This window comes from Anolis carolinensis, chromosome 2, assembly GCF_035594765.1.
Source record: "Anolis carolinensis isolate JA03-04 chromosome 2, rAnoCar3.1.pri, whole genome shotgun sequence".
In the NCBI taxonomy this organism is placed as follows: Eukaryota; Metazoa; Chordata; class Lepidosauria; order Squamata; family Dactyloidae; genus Anolis; species Anolis carolinensis.
Window position 1 is genome coordinate 131,887,201 of NC_085842.1, and position 21,095 is coordinate 131,908,295.

At 38.7% G+C, this 21,095-nt stretch overlaps 1 protein-coding gene across 2 annotated transcripts in view; it reads right to left on the reverse strand.

The window, feature by feature from the left end:
* Positions 1 to 3,746: 3,746 nt before the first annotated feature.
* Positions 3,747 to 21,095, reverse strand: part of abcc3 (ATP binding cassette subfamily C member 3) — a 100,581-nt gene continuing 83,232 nt past the window's right edge. For both annotated transcript variants that reach the window (XM_008104523.3, XM_003217307.4), the window contains exons 24-31: positions 20,767 to 20,966; positions 20,530 to 20,656; positions 18,844 to 18,945; positions 13,845 to 13,991; positions 12,570 to 12,728; positions 7,931 to 8,097; positions 5,954 to 6,148; positions 3,747 to 4,290 (exon numbers count right to left, since the gene is read on the reverse strand). In XM_008104523.3, the coding sequence (XP_008102730.1) occupies positions 4,182 to 4,290; positions 5,954 to 6,148; positions 7,931 to 8,097; positions 12,570 to 12,728; positions 13,845 to 13,991; positions 18,844 to 18,945; positions 20,530 to 20,656; positions 20,767 to 20,966 (1,206 nt within the window). In that variant the 3' untranslated portion in view covers positions 3,747 to 4,181. The remainder of the gene's footprint in view (positions 4,291 to 5,953; positions 6,149 to 7,930; positions 8,098 to 12,569; positions 12,729 to 13,844; positions 13,992 to 18,843; positions 18,946 to 20,529; positions 20,657 to 20,766; positions 20,967 to 21,095) is intronic.

Genomic DNA, 21,095 nt, shown 5'->3' on the forward strand with positions numbered 1-21,095 from the left:
TTGTGCATTCTTGGCAGTGGTAATGAAATATAGATTTAAATCTTTAGGTCAGAACACTATTTTTTATCCTGTTTCTGCTAACTGATGAGTAGTCCAGTGAGGTAATTTCATCCATCACAGTTGGGAGTTCCTGACTGGATCAAATTCAAATTAAGTTAGGACTACTATGTAGCAGCTATCTACATAGTCTACCCAATGATTTGAATCTGCAAGGACTAAAAGGGGCTGAAAGAAACTATTCCCGTTTTTACTTGTCTCCCTCTTCTCCATGGTGTTTGAGCAACCAAAGTAGGGAGAAGGAAGCCTCTAGTACTGGATTTCTGTATCAGGTTAAGGTGTGTAAGTCTGTAATTATGTTACTTGTAACTATTGCTCCTCAGAGTGGCTCACTGGCAAAACAGGCCAGTGGCCATGATCCTGTAGAATTTATTCATTCAGACAAACCTATGGAGGCAGACTTTATTATATTCTTTCCTATCATTTTAGACTCTAACGGACAGAATGAAAAGGAATGCCAGTCTGTACATTAGAATTCCATTGCCATCTTGTCCTACTTAGCAATGTTTGCCTAGTTCTAGCAGTATTTTAGCCCAAATCTCCTGTCATATGTAGTTTCCAGATATGCTAACTCTAAAATGTTAACTACTCAAACAGTAATTTTTGACAAGTAGATTTTGTACTAAATGTCAATTAGTGTCAGTGACTCATCATGTTGCTTGTCCCCATTCGGATAGTGCTTGAAAGATGTACTGAAGAATTACTGTGATTAATTAATTGCAGAATGTTAAGCTGCCTTTACATTTTGAGCTGTACTTTCATGGAAGAGAGTTCAGAGCTGACAACATATTATGAACAATCACTCTATGTTCAGGCAATATATTTGAAAGTAGCCTCTAAATAACAAAGGAATTATTAGTATTATGAAAATATTTGCAGTGATACTGTTAAGTATTTAAATGGATTTATAACCTAATGATAAAGTAAATGTGTTGAAATAAGATAGTCTGTTTCAAAAGTTAAGAAGTAGCAAAATTGTCAGTGAGATGTGATCACAGATGCCACAGTTAAACAGCAGGAGTATCATTGTTATCCGTAGTGACTGAAATCACAGAAGACACCAAGTGATTTGCGACAATCCAAGATAATCAGGGTATATGACTAAAACCATGCTCACAGCCCCTTGTTTATGTGGATAGAAGATACTGATTCATGATAATCTATCTCTTGATTTTGTAACCAATTTCTTACATTAGATGGTTGTCATTTGTCATTTGACTTCACAGAACTAAGATAGCTATCTTCCCGGTTCAGAGCGTAATACACTGACATGTCCAATGCCCAAAGATTTGACTTTGAATCATTGTAGGTTTTGTACTTTAGCATAGGGCTTTAAATATGCATAATGAGCAGCCTGATACAGTACATCAGTTTTGTGGTGTCGGAGAATAAACTCCCATTGTATCACTATGAGACTCCATATTAGGATTAACTTAACTCCCATGTGGGCAACTTATAGTCCAGAAGCCTGATGCAGCTCACTCTTTTCTGCATCTGAATTGGTAAGATTGTCTGGGCAGAAGTAAACTCTGGACACAGTTAGTTTTTTCTTACATCAGCCATACTGATTTAAGTACTGCTGCAACAGATGCAAAGCAAAGCATCCCTATTCCATCCTAGTAGTCTTGATCAAGATTTGGGGGAGGAGGGGAGTGTTAAAGTGTGATCAGAATTGCTGGAGGGTTGAGGGAAAATGCTAACTGATCACAGATGGAAGCAGATGAAAATACTGCCACTAACTGTCCTTACTCCTGGCACAAAAGTTTTTTGCTTAAGGTTTATAAGGTTCAGGACTGGCTCTTGAAAGATGCATCTGTTTTCTGTTAAGTGTACTGTATATTGTCAATTGCCCTAAGAGGGATTGAATGGAAACAGGATTTTTGCTGTAATATTTGTGTCAGAAATTCCAGTAACTTTGAGGACAAACTCTTAAAGGAGGGAGGCTGTAATTGAGTACAGATTCAGTAGTCCACTTCATATTTGACTGCAATTGAAATGTTTCTGGATTCTTATCCAGACATAGATATCTGCAAGAATCCAAAATGTGGAGAAACAGATGTGATCTGTTGATTAGCCATAATATTAATGAACAAACTACAGGTCTGTTGATCACACTGCACAGTTGCTGGCATCTTTCTATGCACTCAGATGAATATTTTTATATTGTATAACTTATGCAATTTATAACAGAGGATTTTATTAGCTTTGCTAACCAAATTATTAACCTAATAATAACTGTGTAGTTCTTTATAATATCAGTGGATCTAAATGATTCACAACATCCTGTGTTACTACATAAACAAAATTGTGAAAATGAAGAATTAACCAAATGATCCAAGTCTATGATACTTGTTTCCAATGTGTTTTATCCTTTTTACAATTAATAAAATGTTGTTGCCTTTAAATATGAATTTGGATTTTTCCCCCGGCTGGTTTTCCCCAGAACATTAAAAAATGTTTGATATGCGCTGTCTTTATTAGGGGAACTAAGCATTACATTTGGAATTAGCATTTTTGTTTTTAAAATTTTCCTGTTTTCTGTGTCCTAGAAACGTACTTACTCCCATGGACCTGATGAACATTGGTTGGTCGAGAACAGGGGTTCCCAATCTTTTTCGAATCATGGCTCCATTTTATAGAGACAAAGTGGCCTCAACATTAAAAATACGTGCCCAGCGACCCCAATATATTAAAAATTAGATCTGTTGGCACTGCTAGAGTGACAACTATGGTGTCTGGACTTTACAGCACTGCTCGGCTTGTAATTGACTGCTCTGCTGGCCAAAGAGGGAAAATAATGTGATGCGCTGGGTCTCAGGTTCCTGGAAGCAGGAACATTCAATTAGTGTCGACATACAATTTGTAATATTTTGCAGAATTTGCTGTTATTGGAGAAAAACTGTTGCCACCGGCAAGAAACAAGGCTAGGCACTCTGTGTGCATGTATCCCTAAGAATCCACCAATCGTGACCCGGGCAGCACCTGCATTCTGTAAAGCCAATCACCGAACAGCACATGAACCTGGACCTCACATCAAGCTAACCCGATGAACGAAAGATCATTACACTTTTACGCAAACAAATCTCTATGCAGAATGTGATTATGTGTTTTTTTGTTTTTCCTCTTAAAAAAATTCATAGCTGCCTGGTGACACCCCCCCCCCCCCGGCGATCCTTCATGGTCCCGTTGTAAGACGCAACCCATGGGTTGGGAACCATTGATCTAGAATATTCTGAATTAATATTAATATTTCTGCTGAAAAAGCTACACGGAAAGTTTTACATGGGAACCACAAAACAACTGCTAGTTAATTTTTAGCCTACACTTAAGGTACTGGTGTCCAACCTTGCAAACTCTATACATCCTAAACCTTACTGCTCTTCTCGCAGCTATGATCTGAGATCACAAAGTGAGGTTCTTATATAATCATTGTTTGAGGTCCTTTGGTTCTCACCCAAGACAGACATTCCAGGCTAGTTGAATGTATGCAAAGTCTTAATTTCAAGTCTTGCCAGGGTCTTGGCAGGGAAACTGGGTGAAATCCCCTTCCCATTTCCCTTTTCAAGAAATACAAATACAGATTTCTCCCATGTTTGAGATCCCACAAATGGATTAGGGAAATGAGTTTTTGATTTTGACCCTTTATGGATTTCCTTCTGTCAGAATCACACATTATCTCAGTCAGAAGCTGCAAAAAACTCTTCTTTTATCTGTGGGAGTTTCATTGACATAAATATGTTGATTAATATCAGATTACAGTAACACCATCCTTGGATTTTTTGCACTACAGGAGAAGATTGATTCAGAATAAGACTCAAATGTTTTATACAACTAGATGTATTTTACTAAAAATAAAATGGAATATAGTCAATTGCTATCCATACATCAACACTACACACACACATCCCATTTTCTGATCAGGACATCTGTCAATTAAAAAAAATACTTCAGAGTATAGAAAATGTGTTTAAAAATATAAAATTAAATTTTCAGTTTTCACAAGCATATGAAACATTTTGTGGAATTTGGTAGAAATGCTGTTTTGAAAAGTAACAGTACATTCAGGTATTGCTTTTGGATTAAAAAACAGCAATCCAGTAACTAGTCCTTTACTGACTAGCTTGTTATGCCAGTCCAGCATCTTTGGCCATGCCATAGAAAATCCCTTTGGATTCTATGAGTCTTGAAGGTGTGTCAAATTCAGCAATTGCTCCTTTGTCTAGAACGAGGACTCTGCAAAACAAAGGGAAAATGTTAGTTTATTTTTCTAAAAAATACATCTGATAGGTATACAAAAATCTGCACTACTACAAGACTGACAGATTTAGTAGCTCTAAGATTCACAGTGAATCCCCTCATGTCATTTTTTTGAAGAGGCTTCTAAGATACCTGTAGGGAGTGAGGGACCTCCTCACTCCCTACAAACCCCAGAGAGCCCTCCGTTCTGATGACCAAGACCTGTTGGAAGTCCCCAGTTTTAAGACCTTGCATCTAACAGCAACTAGACACAGAGCCTTTTCAGCAGTGGCGCCATCTCTCTGGAACACCTTGCCACCTGAAGTCCGTGCCTTGCGGGACTTGTCGGCCTTCCGCAGGTCATGTAAGACACACCTGTTTCGACAGGCTTTTGAGTTCTGTTATTGATGTTTTAAAAGGTGCTCTTAGGATGTTTTTAAGATGTTTTTAAATTGTTGATTTTAGCCGGTTCTTGTAAGCCGCCCCGAGCCCTAGGGGAGTGGCGGCATATAAGTTTGAAAAATAAATAAATAAATAAATACCTGATTAGAAAAATCATGAACAGCATTAAAATTGAACATGACTGTGCTTATAGTTGACATATGTAGCAAACAATCTAACCACTAACCACTGCCCTCATATATATGTCATGGTCCCCTGGGGAAACCATTCTTAGCCTCAGCTCCTTGCCTAGAAAACTAGGATATCAAGAATTGCTTCAAGAGATTGTCTATAGAAACAAAGAAGGAAACAACAATTCTGCAAATCAGGTGCAGGAAAATGAATAGCTATGGCAAGTTTCTAAGAAGATAGATTTTCCCAAAAAAGCTTCACTTGCAGAAAAAAACGGAATCCTATTGGCCACTGAATTCTAGTTCTGTCTATAGTGACTTCAGATAGCCTCTCTATATTTGGTTGAATTAAATGATAAATGATTTGGATGCTGGTGAAGAACATGAGCCTTATTATATGAGTGGGTTTCCTACGATGTATGCCCAATTGCAGTGTTCTGAATGTGTTGGCTCCTCCTGCACTTGCCCTTCTGCAGGAAAAGGACAAATCATTCTTCCTGTTCACAGAATGTTCTGCTGCACTTTGGTGAGGCATGCTGCACACATACAAGAGTAGTACCATCTTTTTTAGGAATAATTTCCAATGAATAATGGCAAGCCAATGTGCGAACTTACAGGTAGATTCACTTGTCCTCATCTGTCATTTGATATAAACTCACCTGTAAAGCTACTGCCTGGCATATACTGGAAATAAAACCTTTAAAGAACCACCTTACAATAACACAAAAAAATGAACCAATTCATTAACCAGGATAAATTATAGCAGTACCAGGTGCACCATAACAAAAGAAACAGGAATATGAAACTTAATGTAAGTTTCACGTTCCTGCTTGGGCAACACAAATAATCTCTGTGACAGTAAAGCTGACAGAAGATATGATGTAACTGCTCTCCCACAAAAGCTCCATAAAGATGAAATTGAAACCAAAGACTTTTAAGCCTGTTTAACTGATTTGATAGAATTAATTGTGAGCTCTCTTGATAAACTTATTTTGAGGTCGTGAGAAGGAAGTTATGAAATAGCATTCCGCGTAGCATTCTGAAAACCCCATCTCTGGAGACACATGAAAACAAAGATATATGGCTACCTGGTATAATCCATAATCGTATTCAGCCTGTGTGCTATTGTCAGTACAGTACAGTCCTCAAATTGTGTTCTTATTGTCATCTGAATGAGATCATCTGTCTCGAGGTCAATGGCTGCCGTGGCTTCATCTAAAACAAGGATCCGTGTTTTGCGCAGGAGGGCTCTTGCCAAGCAAACAAGTTGTCTTTGGCCAACACTGGAAAAAGACAGATGGGGATGTTTAGTTTTGTTTTTTAAAGCAGGAGGCACATCGAGGCTATGGCGTTCCTTGCAAAATCCCTTTTTACTCAGTGCTTGTGAGTGACTGAGGTTCTCACCTGGAGTAAATAAGTGGCAAGGGAGGCCCTTACAATTGGGCCTCAAAATGTTGCATTTTCATGCCATGCTTCACAATTACAACATTTTAAAGCATTTTGGGTGGAATGTCAAATGCCCTCCCACACACATTAAGGGCACTAGGAGTAATTTCACCACATTTTAGGGATTTTGTGGGCTATTTTGGGTTCAGCAAAGGTCTTTTTATAAAAGAAAACCAACTTCCAGTGTACTTCCTGGTTTTAAAAAGGCTTCTTTTGGAAAGGAGCGACAACTCTGAAGTACTCAATGACGTCTGAGTATCCCCATGATAACAGAATATAATCTCTATAAAACAAGCCAACAAGTATTTTTCATCAGATATAATTTTAGGTCATTCTTACAGGGCTTTTGCACTGAATTCAGATCTGTGTTTTCTTTTTCTCTATCACATGTAGTTTTTGCAATGAGGCTAATCGAATAATTAATGCATTTATGCACTGATATCAATAATGACTGCTTTTATGTTTTTTACCATATCATGTTGTATAGGGCTATTATTAATCCTGTATAATTAATTATATACCTGCCTAAGAAAGTTGCCTATGTCTGTATATTACCTTACTCCAGCCAGGAGTAGGTCTAGATGACTGCATCTCTGTTGTGAAATACCCAAAGACCAATCGGAACTCAGTTGTATAATAGCTTATTACTGATGGTGCAATGTTGAGTAAGCAGTATGGTTATATATAACGTGCTGCAGACTAGATACTTTACCTTCAGTATTGTCTTGAACAACATTCAAGTGGCTTTGTGAAAACTTTCTTGGTAACCACCGATCTCCATCATGCATAGAAGGAGTCCAGAATCTGTTTTGGTGCTTACCAGAAACTGGGTTGTAACATGTCACTGAAAATTCATTTCTTGCACTCCCACCTGGAATTCTTTCCTGAAAATCTTGGCTTGGTGAATGATGAGCAGGGAGAGTGCTTCAACCAAGATACTCAGTTGATGGAGTGGAGCTACTAAGGTTTGTGGAATGCAAGCACAATAGGAGACTACTGCTGGATGATGTACTGTGAAAATTGGGAGATCATATGCAACAGAAAATAATCCGCAAAACCCTTCTGATCAATCATAGATAGCTTAAGCCTACTGACTGACATTGGAACTTGCAAGCACACTGCAGTTGTACTGTATATTTGATTACTTTGTTTGGATTGTAATTAGTTAATTAGATTCTATTGATATAAGTGCATCAATGCATTAATTATTCAATTAGCCTCAATGCAAAAACTTCACATGATAGAGAAAAAATAAACACAGATCTGAATTCAGCACAAAAATCTCTATAAGAATGGCCTAAAATTATATTGCATGAAAAATACTTGTTGGCTTGTGCTACACGAATATGATGCGAAATGTGCAGACTTTACAGTAGTCTGCTGTAAAAAAAGTTGACATGATGGAAATAATAAATACATATTTAAAATCAGCATAAAATTGATTTAAACTGTGTCACTCTCATTACTGATGATTACAAAAAGTTTGATTCTGTTGGCTTGTGTAATAGAAGAATAGATTGCTTGGCATGATAAACACTTCATGTGGAAGTATTTTGCTGCATAACATTACTGAATAAAATTTCTTTGGAATATCTGTTCTTGAAGATGATTTCAATTACCTAAGATTTTCTCCTCCTTCTGAGCATTCGTAGTCCAGCATAGCTGGCTGAGCGCTGACAAACCTCTTCAAATGGGAGAGTTCAAGAGCATTCCATATTTCTTCTTCAGAATATTTATTAAAGGGATCCAAATTCATACGGAGTGTTCCAGAAAAAAGAACAGGGTCCTTAACAAAGCAACCACACTTTTGTTAGAAAACAAATCTCAAAAAACAAGGGTCATCTAGAAGTTAATGCATCCACTTCAATGTATTTCTAACTCTATAGTGTATTTATACAGTCTCTCCCTGTGGACTAGTTTGCTCCAGGAAGTGATGCTATGTCTAATAATGTGTTGGATTCTTTTTGATTTCCACAATATTAAATCCTTTATAGCTGTGTGGATACGAAGTAGTAATCCAAACAAAATTCAGAGTTAGTGATCTTCAGGAATGGAGTCCAAGGCTAAAGCCAATGTCACACTGGTATCCAAACAGTAACATGAGTTCAAATAGCTAAGGATACTTTTCAGACAACGTGTTACAACATTATATATAAATTTGAACCTGTGCCATCATCAAAACACAGGATTTTCTGGAAGTTATGGTGAACACCTTTGGATGTTGATAACAATCAGTTGCTGTTTTCCACATTTGCTTGACACTGCTGGTATTTTAAATATAGTCTATAGTGTATAGTCTGGCATGTGGCAGGAAGAGACTAGGAAGTAGCACTAGTTTGTGTGTGGGCGGTGGGTGACACTGCCGGAAGATCTCTCTTTGCAATATATGGAAGGTATAAACATTGCAATACTTGAAGGTAAGTGAGCTAAAGTGGACAGAAATGGGAGATTTTGCATCAGGTAATTATGCCGTGTGAATATATAAGAAGTGGGTAACAAGCTGTGCCTCTTCCTAGATTTGGAGGACCTGAAGATGGTAGTGCACACACTGGTAACCTCAAGGCTGAACTTCTGCAATGCGCTCAAGTTTGAAAACTCCAGCTGGTTCAAAATACAGCAGCCAGATTGGTTACAGGAACAGGAGTGAGCATATTACACCTATTCTAAAGGGTTGTAAGCTGCCCTGAGTCCCTTCGGGTGAGAAGGGCGGGATATAAATATTGGAAATAAATAAATAAATAAAGTCACTCCGCTGGCTGCCAACTGGTTTCCGGGAAAAGTACAAGGGGATAGTTTTGACCTTTAAAACCCTACATGGTTTGGGGTCAGGTTCCCTAAATGATCACCTTCTCCCATACAATCCACACACTTTGACCTTCTGGGGGGTGTCTGCTCTAACCAGCCAGATCCCGACTGGCAACCACCACCCAGAGGACCTTTTAATTGGCTGCCTCACGACTGTGGAATGACCTGATGGAAAAACTCTGACAGCTAAATGAGCTGTCGGAATTTAAAAACCATGTAAAGACCTATCTCTTCTGGAAAAGCTACATAAGCAATCTTTAAACATGAATTTAAGTGTCCTTTGTTTAATCTCTGTTTTGTGTGTTTTAGTCTGTATTTTGTAGAGATACATATTGGTATGTAACTTTTAAGGAAGTATATTTTAGAGTGTGTATTTGTAGTGTTTTTGCTGTGCTTATGTATTTTAATTGTTTTGTAATCCACCTCAAGCCATTAGGTGGGTAAGAAATATTATTATTATTATTATTATTATTATTATTATTATTATTATTATTATTATTATTATATTATAATAGAGGGAAGATAAGTAACAAATGTCAAAAATACAATGCAAAGGCTGACTAAATAAGACTTCAGGGAAAACTTATAAATATAACCATAACTGAAGTTTATGTTCCAATTACACAGATGGAAAACAAAAACATAGAAAGATTCCATTCCAAAGTCCAGGAGGAGACTGCTCACATACCAACAGGGCATGTTTTGCATTCCCACCATAGGTGACTGGAATGCAAAAGTATAAAACATACCAAAAGAAACATTGTAAAATTATTTGGTCAAAGATAAAGAAAATCAAGAGAGCATCTGATTGAATTTTACTAGGCCAATTTGTTCTTTAAGCAACTGAAGAAGTGACTATATACATGGACATCACCTGAAGGCCAATATAGAAATAAAATAGACAACATAATTGGAAGAAGACGAATGCAAAGCTCCATTCCCTGTGTAAAAACAAGTCCAGGAGCAGATTGTGAATAGACCACAAACAAGTAATATCAAACATTGGAATATAGCTAAAAGATACTACACTAACAATTGTGATGAAATACAATCTGAACATTCATGTAGAATTGAAAGATAATGTAAAAATAAATTTGCACTGTTTTAATATTTGTTCTCAATTTCTAATAAATGTATTTGACGTTCTTTGTTTCATCTATGTGTTTTGACTATGCTGTATCCTGCCTAAAGTCATGAGGAGAGGCAGGTAACACATAAAATTGTGTTGTTGTTGTTGTTGTTGTTGTTGTTGTTGTTGTTGTTGTTAAACTAATTGACCAAGAGCCAGAAGAACTCTGGATTGAAACCAAGAACATCAAAAGTATAAGGTTATATATAACTTTTCAATGCCTTGTGGTTAGGAACAAGGATAACTACTATAATAATCAATGCAGAGAAATAGAAAACAACAAAAAAAGGAAGAAAAGGAAACTCATTCCACAAGATCTCCGCAATCAGTGAGAAATTTAAACCAAGAGTACAGCAGGAAGACACATTACATGACCAAATACAAATGGAAAGACAACTGGAAACAATAAGTGGAAGAATTATATGAAAAGAATTCAAGTAAGATTCCAATGAAGATGAACCTCCAGTTTTGGGAAGTAAAGTGGAAGCTGCACTCAAAACACTTGGGAGAAATAAATCATCAGAAATAGATGAAAACTATATAGAAAAGATAAAAGACCAATTTGAAGATGAACCTCCAGTTTTAGAAAATGAAGTGGGAGCTGTACTCAGTGCACTTGAGAAATAAATCGCTAGAAACAGGTGGCATACCACTAAAGCTGCTTCAAGCTACAGAGACAAAATCTATTCTAGTTCTAACAAAAATATAGAAAACAAACCCTTAGATTTAATATACATTGCAGTCCCCAAGAAGACCTCAGTCATGAAAAAGAATGGAGTTTGCAGTCAATAAATCACAAGAAGACCATCAGTGACCTCATCATAAAGCCCTAGGAAAGCGTCCTGCTTCACCAGGCTTCTGGGGAGGAAAGGGGGAGCAATGGGGTGAATCTATCAATCTGCACACAGCTCCCTCTTGGTGAAGCTTTCCTCATTACATGGAGAAAGTGTCACCATTGCGAGGAAGTTTTCTATGTTGGGGTGGAAGTGTACGGCAACACTTTCAACCTGGTTGAAGATGTGGACTATGTTGGAAGTCACAAGACATCATGCGATGTCTGGTGTTGGCCTCCGTTCCCCAGATGGGGTAAAAGTGACCTAGGACGCTAAAATCACCACGACTGATGAGATGGCAGGACTTGGAAGGGTATGTGAAGACTCGACGTGGCAGAGAATGGAATCCCTTCAGATCCCACCGCTGCCACCAATTATGTGAAGACTTGATGTGATGACAGGGATGGAACCTTTTTGGATCCCACCGCTGCCACCAAAATGCGAAGGGTTCACCTTCTACCTCTATGTATTTCACTTTTCTATGTTGTCGCTGCCACCACCTTTGAAAGATGCTTTGCTCAAATAATAAGCAACATTTGAAGAAACAGTAACTTGTTTATTTATAGTACAAAGCTTGATGGTTGCAAGAATGTTATAACTTAAGTTGAACGATGTTACTTCTGTACAGTAAGTGTTGCAAGACTTTTCAATCGTTTCACTGAGCTTAGTATGGTATTAGCTTTATAAGACTTGTTTCTTTCAGTTAGGAATACTGTCCTTCTTGAACTTAATTGATCTGTACCCGATCAAACTTGGACTGGGGAGTTTAACTGGTTAACCCTAGTCCTTCTATGACTTAGGGATGTAACCTCAGCTCTTTAGTTATTCCTACTAAAGGCTCAGCAACTTTAATTTTAGCCCTTCTCCGCTAAAACTCTCTAGCTGCTCAACTTCCTCCCACAATCTCCCTTTTTCGAACACACTCCTTTCCCACTGAATAGAACCAACTGCTCTGCTCAACCGACAAACTCCAACTGCCAAATTTTGAATTCTAAGGCTTCCACCAGCAAGGTGAAGCCACGCCCCTTTTCCTGGCCATGCCTTAGAGGCTCCCAACTTCTGTATAAGAATAGCTGAAATATATAACTTTAAACAGTCAACCTAAACATAACAATCATGAATAAAACACAATGATCATGACATCTTTACAGGTAGCTATAAAAGAACTAGATAAGATCCTAAAGTGTCAAGATATATAATTGAATACTAAAGTTACAATGGCCCATGTGATTGTATTTCCAATTTCTATATTTGGATATGAAAGCTGGATGGTGAAGAACACTGACAGGAAGAAAAATCAATTCATTTGAAATGTAGTGATAGAGAAGAGTTCAAATGGATGGTGTGTACTAGCAAAAAGACCAATAAACTGGTTCTAGAGAAAATTAAGCTCGAACTATCTCTAGAATGTCTAAACATAATAGTAGAGAAATGTTAGTTTGCCATATAAACTGAAGTTTAAAGCCAATCTCATGACACAAACTGACTTACCTGAGGAATTATCGTCAACTTGGATCGTAAATCATGAAGGCCAATATCCGCAATTCTCAGTCCATCGATTTTGATTTCCCCTTCCACAGCTTCTAAGATCCTGAAGAGGCAGAGGGTCATAGAAGACTTGCCAGCTCCAGTTCTTCCAACAATTCCAACCTAATTCATATATTTTATGGAATGGGGATATTTATTAGTCTTTACAATCAATAATTTTTACTAGATTTCAAAATCAATAACAGAATTCTTAAGACTATTACTAAACATTTTGATTGTAGATCACAGAGAATAGATAAATTGGTTTTTCTTAATCTTTTATATGTTTGGGTTTCCTACAATCATTTCGTGAATCTATTCATTGCAAGACAGTCTCAGACCTGTTGTTGAAGGTCGAATGCAGCAGAAGGGATTAATAGCATATGTTATGAAAGGGAACCATAAAGTGTCAAAGTGATCAGCTTACAAATTCTCTCTTGCAAGTTTACTGCACCATAACAATCACAACCTAATTAGTACTTTTGAAGGATTAGGAACAAAGTCCTAAATGATAGTATATAACATCAAATCCAGATGAATGCAACTTTAATCCATCTCCAGATTATAGTTTATGAGCAGCAGTTTTTCCTCCCATCTTTTCATTATATGTCACAAGAGGATATTTAAAATAAAAATCACATTTTCAGTGTGCTCACTATAAACAAAAAAGAGGGGGGTATATTCAGCTGTGTTCTTCCTCGGTACAGAAGGCTCTTTGAGCCAGTAAAGACTTCTCCAGGGGCTGTGCAGATGCTGTTGGACTACAGTCCACAGAAGGCTTTATTACTGGCTAGGCTGGTTATGCCTGTTGGGACTTGCACTTCAAAGACATCTCCAGTGAGGCATGATTGTCAACCTTGTTACAAACGATAGGTAGATAACTGCAAAGGGATCAGGAGCTAACTTCCTGTGGTTAGTGACAACCCACAACAATGCTGCAATTACCTTTATTTTATCTCCATTCATCCAAAAATTGTGTTAGGAAGTGATATTGTATTACATTCTGCTGCTCTATGGGAAGGATACAGATTAAACAGTTATATTTGGGTGTATGTGGGGAGTGGGAGTCTGTTTGCCAACTGCACTTATTAAATAATACTAAAATAGATAGATCAATGACTGTTGAAAAAGACGTTTTTGATAGGTACCGAATGAAACTGAAGGCTTGCAAACCCATATTATCAAAAAATATAACTTAACTCTACTCATGGCACCTACGTAATTGTGCTGAGATCATACCTTTTCTCCACCTTTCACATGCAAGCTGAGATTTTTCAACACCAAGTCCAAGCCTTTTCTGTATCTTACAGAATAGTTTGCAAATTGCACTTCCCCCTGGTCAGGCCAATTTTCTGATGGCCTTTTGTCTTCAATTATCCAGGGAGCCTGGAAGGGAGATCAACAAAATGACAAACAGAACAGATATAAAACATTTCTTTTAAAAAGAAAATAATGCAATACAATACAATGCTTTGATATCATATTATACAGCAAGACTCCTGTATCCATGCCATGGATCCCACACCCGTCATTTCACTTTTCTGCTGTTCACAGCCTTGGGGTCTGTTGGTGTTGGGGGAGTTGAAAGAATCACTCCTGCCAACTCCCTCCAATGGCTCATTCATAAAACAACCTCGGGAAAAGGAAAAATTACGGTTGTCATAATTGCTTTATTGTTGGGGACAAGTGGGGGAACTGCACCACCTTCTCTCCAGCAATGAAGCAGAGCAATTTCAATCACTCTCCCCTCCATGGATTAAAAGTGGGGGGGGGGGGGGGGGTAGTTAGTGCTCTATTCTCCAATTGTGAAAACAGAGTGCTCAGACATACCCACAGGTTCTTGTACCTGTGGTAAGTCCTAAAACCTATCCCCTTGAATACAGGAATCCTACTGTATTTACATGTATCCTACATGTAAAGTTCAAACATAGTAGATCAAGGCTAGTTATTCAAGTCTTTCACCTAATAATCAATTCAGTGTTCTCATTTGCACTGCTTGTTTACACTAGAACTATTTGAAGTAGGATGAACAAGCTATGCTTCACCATATGCTACTGTTTGCTATCCTCAAATAAGATAAAGATATGTTGCAAATATTTGTCACCATGCTCTTGTCTGCAGTATCACATGTATCTAATTAGATGTACAATATATACCCATTCTGAGAAGACCATGATAATCCCTTCTTCCAGCTAGCGCTAGTGCAGGACAGTTGAGTCTCACTTATCCAAGCTAAATGGGCCGGCAGAAGCTTGGATAAGCTAATATCTTGGATAATAAGGAGGAATTAAGGAAAAGCCTATTAAACATCAAATTAGGTTATGATTTTACAAATTAAGCACTAAACATCATGTTATGGGATTCGTTTCAGCTTGTTCACCCGGAAGACGTGGACAGGATCCTTGGGGCGGTGAGAGCGACCACTTGCTCCACGGATCCTTGCCCCTCGTGGCTAATTAAATTGGCCAGAGGAGGGTTGGTAGAGTGGTTTGTGATGATAATTAATGCCTCTTTGGATCAAGGCAAATTTCCATCTGTCCTCAAACAGGCCATAGTGAGGCCCATATTGAAGAAGGCCTCCCTTGATTCGACCATTCTAAACAACTACAGACCAATCTCGAACCTCCCTTTCTTGGGCAAGGTCTTGGAGCGGGTGGTTGCCTCGCAGCTCCAGGGTTTCCTGGATGACACCGATTTTCTGGACCCATCGCAGTCCGGCTTTAGACCTGGGCACAGTACTGAGACGGCTTTGGTCACCTTGGTGGATGACCTCCGCAGGGAACTGGACAGGGGGAGTGTGACCCTGCTGGTTCTCTTGGACATCTCAGCGGCTTTCGATACCATCGACCATGGTATCCTTCTGGGACGGCTCTCCGGGATGGGCCTTGGGGGCACGGCTCTGTCGTGGCTTCAGTCCTTCCTGGAGGGCCGTTCCCAGTTGGTGAAGCTGGGGGACACCTGCTCGGACCCCTGGCCATTGACCTGTGGGGTCCCGCAAGGTTCCATTCTGTCCCCCATGCTTTTTAACATCTACATGAAACCGCTGGGAGAGGTCATCCGGAGTTTTGGAGTTCGGTACCATCTCTACGCAGATGACACCCAACTCTACTACTCCTTTCCACCAAACTCCAAGGAAGCCCCCCAGATACTGAACCAGTGCTTGGCAGCTGTGATGGGCTGGATGAGAGCGAATAAGCTGAAGCTTAATCCCGACAGGACAGATCCTCCAGGTCAGTCGTATGTCCGATCGGGGTATTGGGTGGCAACCTGTGCTTGACGGGGTCACACTCCCCCTGAAGGCGCAGGTCCGCAGTTTGGGGGTCCTCCTGGACTCAGCGCTGACGCTTGATGCTCAGGTGTCGGCGGTGGCCGGGAGGGCCTTTGCACAATTAAAACTTGTGCGCCAACTGCGACCTTACCTCGTGAAGTCTGATCTGGCCATGGTGGTCCATGCCTTAGTTACCTCCAGACTGGACTATTGCAATGCACTCTATGTGGGGCTGCCCTTGAAGACGGCCCGTAAACTCCAACTAGTTCAACGTTCGGCAGCCTTGCTTCTAACTGGAGCTAATTATAGGGAGCGGTCAACCCTCCTGCTTAAGGAGCTCCACTGGCTGCCATTCACCTTCCGGATCCAATTCAAGGTGCAGGTGATCACCTACAAAGCCCTGAACGGTTTGGGACCCTCCTACCTTAGTGATCGCCTCTCCCCCTACGAACCTGCACGATCTCTTCGTTCGTCGGGGGAGGCCCTCCTCTCGCTCCCACCTCCGTCACAAGCACGGTTGGTGGGGACGAGAGAGAGGGCCTTCTCCGTGGTGGCCCCCCGGCTCTGGAACTCACTCCCCAGGGAAATCAGGCAAGCCCCCACCCTGGTAGTATTCAGAAAGAGCTTGAAAACCTGGCTCTTTACTCAGACCTTTAGATAAAGATTGCTAATCCAGAAGCAATCTTTATCTGTGACCATTCTTGTACCAGTTTGCACTTTTTACCTTTGTCAACTCGATATAGACACAGGGTCTATTCCCATCCCAATTTGCACTTCCAAGAATTTGCAGCACTTTATCAGTCACCGCGTGTTTACAATATTTATATGGTGCACCTTACCCAGTCTACTTTTACAATCTCTCCGTTTTAATCCATGTTTTTATTAGTTCTTGTTTTTTATTGGCTAATGTTTAAATTTTTTTAATTGTGCATGTTTTTGTCTATTGCTGTGCTTTATACTGCTACTGTTTTTATTTGGCCTTTGCCCCATGTAAGCCGCCCTGAGTCCCCTTTGGGGAGATAGAGGCGGGGTATAAAAATAAAGTTGATATTATTATTATTATTATTATTATTATTATTATTATTATTATTATTATTATTATTATACAACAAATTTGACAGAAAAAGTAGTTTGATATGCAGTAATGTTACAAAGTAATTACTGTATTTACGAATTTAGCACCAAAATATCATGATATAGTGAAAACATTGACTACAAAAATGGCTTGGATAATCCAGAGGCTTGGATAAGCGAGGTTTGGATTAGTGAGACTCTACTGTATATGCAAAACCCACTTGACATTATTTTATTGTAAATTGTAAAACAAAATACACTGCCTACCATTCCATATTACATTAGAAAATAAATAAGAACCGTGATTGCTGAATGTAACACCTATATTAAACCTTATAGTTTATTAAGCAGAAGAATTACCAAGTTAATAAAATAAATAAAAAACAGATTTATTGAATAATATTATTCCAAAACAATGGAGGGCCATGATCTCACACACACACACAGCAAATTATTGCTGTTATAATCCTTGAGAGATCTCTTAGAGATATACACATGTTAAAAGATGAATGAAATGGAAGTGTAAGCAGTGCAGTACCCTTTGTTATATTAGCATACTCCTGATAGAAGAACATGGAGACTTTCAAACAGCATATCTCCCTTCATGCACAGGGTGGAACATGACAATTATTAAGATATTCAGAGAGTGGGTTGGTGCAGGACAGTTGAGTCTCACTTATCCAAGCTAAACGGGCCGGCAGAAGCTTGGATTAGCGAATATCTTGGATAATAAGGAGGGATTAAGGAAAAGCCTATTAAACATCAAATTAAGTTATGATTTTACAAATTAAGCACCGAAACATCATGTTATACAACAAATTTGTCAGAAAAAGTAGTTCAATACACAGTAATATTATGTTGTAATTACTGTATTTACGAATTTAGCACCAAAATATCATGATATATTGAAAACATTGACTACAAAAATGGCTTGGATAATCCAGAAGCTTGGATAAGCAAGGCTTGGATAAGCGAGACTCTACTGTATGTTCAAAATAACCCCAGGCACTTAATAGCCTAATTACAAGAGGTTCAATCCAGCCAAAATTACACACTTTTATATTTGGTCTGTATCAGTGAAAAAGCAAAGACCACATTTAACTTTATCCCATTTAAAATCACATATCAAAGTGCTTACAACCAGTTAGATCATGCCCATTACTTAACAGCATTTAAATGCATATTCTCCAGTAGGGGATACATATTGGGTACATGACATGAAGAAATTTAATTGCATTCATAGCTAAACCTGCTCTTTTTAAGGGTGAGGAGCAAACTTTAATTCTATCTAAGCAGCAGTATAAAGCCTAAAAACATGCACCCGGCTTTGCCAAGGGAAGCATATTGGCCATGATCATGGTTGCCAATGTAAGTTCACTAATAAAGGTGGTGGCAGAGGGCTACAAGGATAAAATAGCAATTAGTGTAGTGACAATGAGAAAGGATGAGAGTGGTAGGACAGCAGCAAAAAGCATCCCACTCAAGAGGGCAGCTTTCTCTGGTGCCTAGGAGTGTGTCTACACTCTAGAATTAATGCAGTTTGATGCCACTTTAACTACTAGGACTCAATGTATGGAATCATGGGAGTTGTAGTTCTACAGCGACTTCGGCTTTCTCTGCCAAAGAGTGCTGGTACCTCACCAGATTACAAATTTCATAACATTGAGCTATGGTGGTTAATGTGGTGCCAACCCGCGTTAAGTCTACAATGATTACAAATCCTGGGATTTCATAGATATAAATAGATGGATACAAAGTATGTCTAGATGTTAGCACATGTATATTTGCATGGCAACCAGCTTAACACATTTAAGTGGTGAACATCACAATTAAAGCCCCTGACAAGGTGTGTTTCCAGGAAAAAAACATTTCTTACTGTGACTCTTAGGGACTGACCTCAGTTTCAGTTTCGGAGTATTCCTTCACTCTTTCTACAGCCACAATGTTGCTTTCCAGATCAGATGACATCCGCACCATCCAGTTCAGAGCCATTGTCACCTAAGCAGTGATGAAAATGTGTGACACACTGGATCATGGCTACATGTAATTTTGCAATGCAGAACAAAAAAATTAGCAATAAATAAAATGAATTAAAACTCTGACAAATGAAGTTTGATAACAAATGGGAGGATAATGGGAGGCTAAGAAATGGGAGGCTAATACATTACCTTCTGTCATGAGTTTGGAAAATTACAATTCCCAGAATTCTCCGTCACCATGGCTGATGACTGGCGGTTTCTATGAGTTGTATTTTGCAAAAAGAACAATTCCAAGCTTTGTTTCTATGTCCATGGACATTACTGAATTTTCACTTTGTAATTACTGACCTTTCTTTAAGGTCTACCCATCTTCTTTTCGTTCTGCTATTGTTTCCTCATCCTCTGAAAGGCTAAGCCATTGCTTTGGCCTTTAAATCTTGTGGATGACCCTTGCTTACAACCACTTCAATATGCTTAAAATTTCAGCATCTAATCATGCTGCAAATCTATGTAAGAAAATGAGAATCCAAACTTCCATTAAACCAAATTCTTCAGTATAGCACCTCGTGGCTTTTTTCTAAGGGCTTGTTACACACTATAAAGGGTATCACTATTTCTTGTATTCCGTTTAATATAAACGCAGAGCATTAGGATTCACTGCTTTACCAAATTTGAAATGGAGCCCCATTGTTACCAATGATAAGATTCAATCAGTGTGCACCTCACCTCCACCAAATCAGCATTCATAGCTTTTAAAGCTGGGAGTTGTAACTCAAATCCATCCATTTGACAAGCAGCATTTCGGAAGCAATTTCTCCATTAAAGATGCCAAATTCTAAGTGAGTTACAGTAATGTGCCACTAAAACTGAAACACTGTCTTTTGCTTCAGGAAATTATACAGAATTCTCACTCCCATCTTACTGAAAATGATGTCAAATACACAATAGATTACCTAAACTGATAGCTAACTAATATGCTGCTCTTAAATAAATGTTGTTCAGTTAAACAAAACATAATGAAAACACTACTTAGTTTTCTTAAATACTAGAGGCACAAGGCAAGTATGCATATCCACATGAAAAGAGTTTGGAAACATATTACATAGCTATGCTACCTGGGTAATTCTGTGGACTGTAGTACAAAAAGGCAATTTTCTCAGTCCCCAATTGTCCCACTAATAATTAAAATAAATAATAAGCTCTGTATATGTCTAAGGATGACTGTGAGCAGGACCTGAACAAGTTGATTAAGTTTTAATTCCATGAAATAAACTGTCTGCATTCAGTCCCTATCTTCTGCAGTGTTCATATGTACAGAGCTGGGTGAATTGTGTGTTAGGTCTTGAAATACCACAACACTGAACAGGCCAATTTAAGCAGACATTGCAGTGTCTTGTGTAAAGGGTTCCCTATTATGCTCTCTTTAATTTTTACTTATATATACTGCATTTTTTCCACCAGATTGCTCTTTTCCCCATCCCCACAACAAAATGCTGTAGCAATAGGCAATTAAAGCCAGAATGCCTAATGTAAAGGCCACACCATAATGAAGCCTCAATGCTGCTTCTTATGTGAGCAATCTTCCGAAATACATGCCACACACCTGCAACGCATAAGATACAGAAAGTCCCACGACACCAGCACTCAGTTTATTTCTACTTAAAACAGCAAAAAGAGCTGCAAAAAATACAACACAGTTGCCTACAAATTCGACTCTGATTCCCAGCCATCTGTCAAAGAGAGAAACGGAGATGTTAGAACAGAGCTCAGTATAAGAAAATGCAGTCTATCCAATGCAAACATTGAAGCAACATTTAATAAAATAAAAACTTTGTTTTACCTGTTGGCTACAATTCCAGGATAGTAGCTTTTCTGATTATCGTTCACCTTTGCATCACTGATATAAACAAAAGACTTCTCTCTTCGGTAAGCCCGGATGACACTTGCTCCAGTGACTGTTTCCGAAAAATGAGAATATATGGGGGATCTGCTCACAGATTCCAGCCGCTTTAATTGGCGAGAGGTAGCAACGTAAAATCGCTGTCATCAATCAATTCAATGGTTAAATATTAGGAAAAGAAAAAAAATAGAAACAAGCAATAACATTTAAGCCATTTGATCTGAATTATCAACACATACAATTGAACAAAGAGTGCATTTACACTGTAG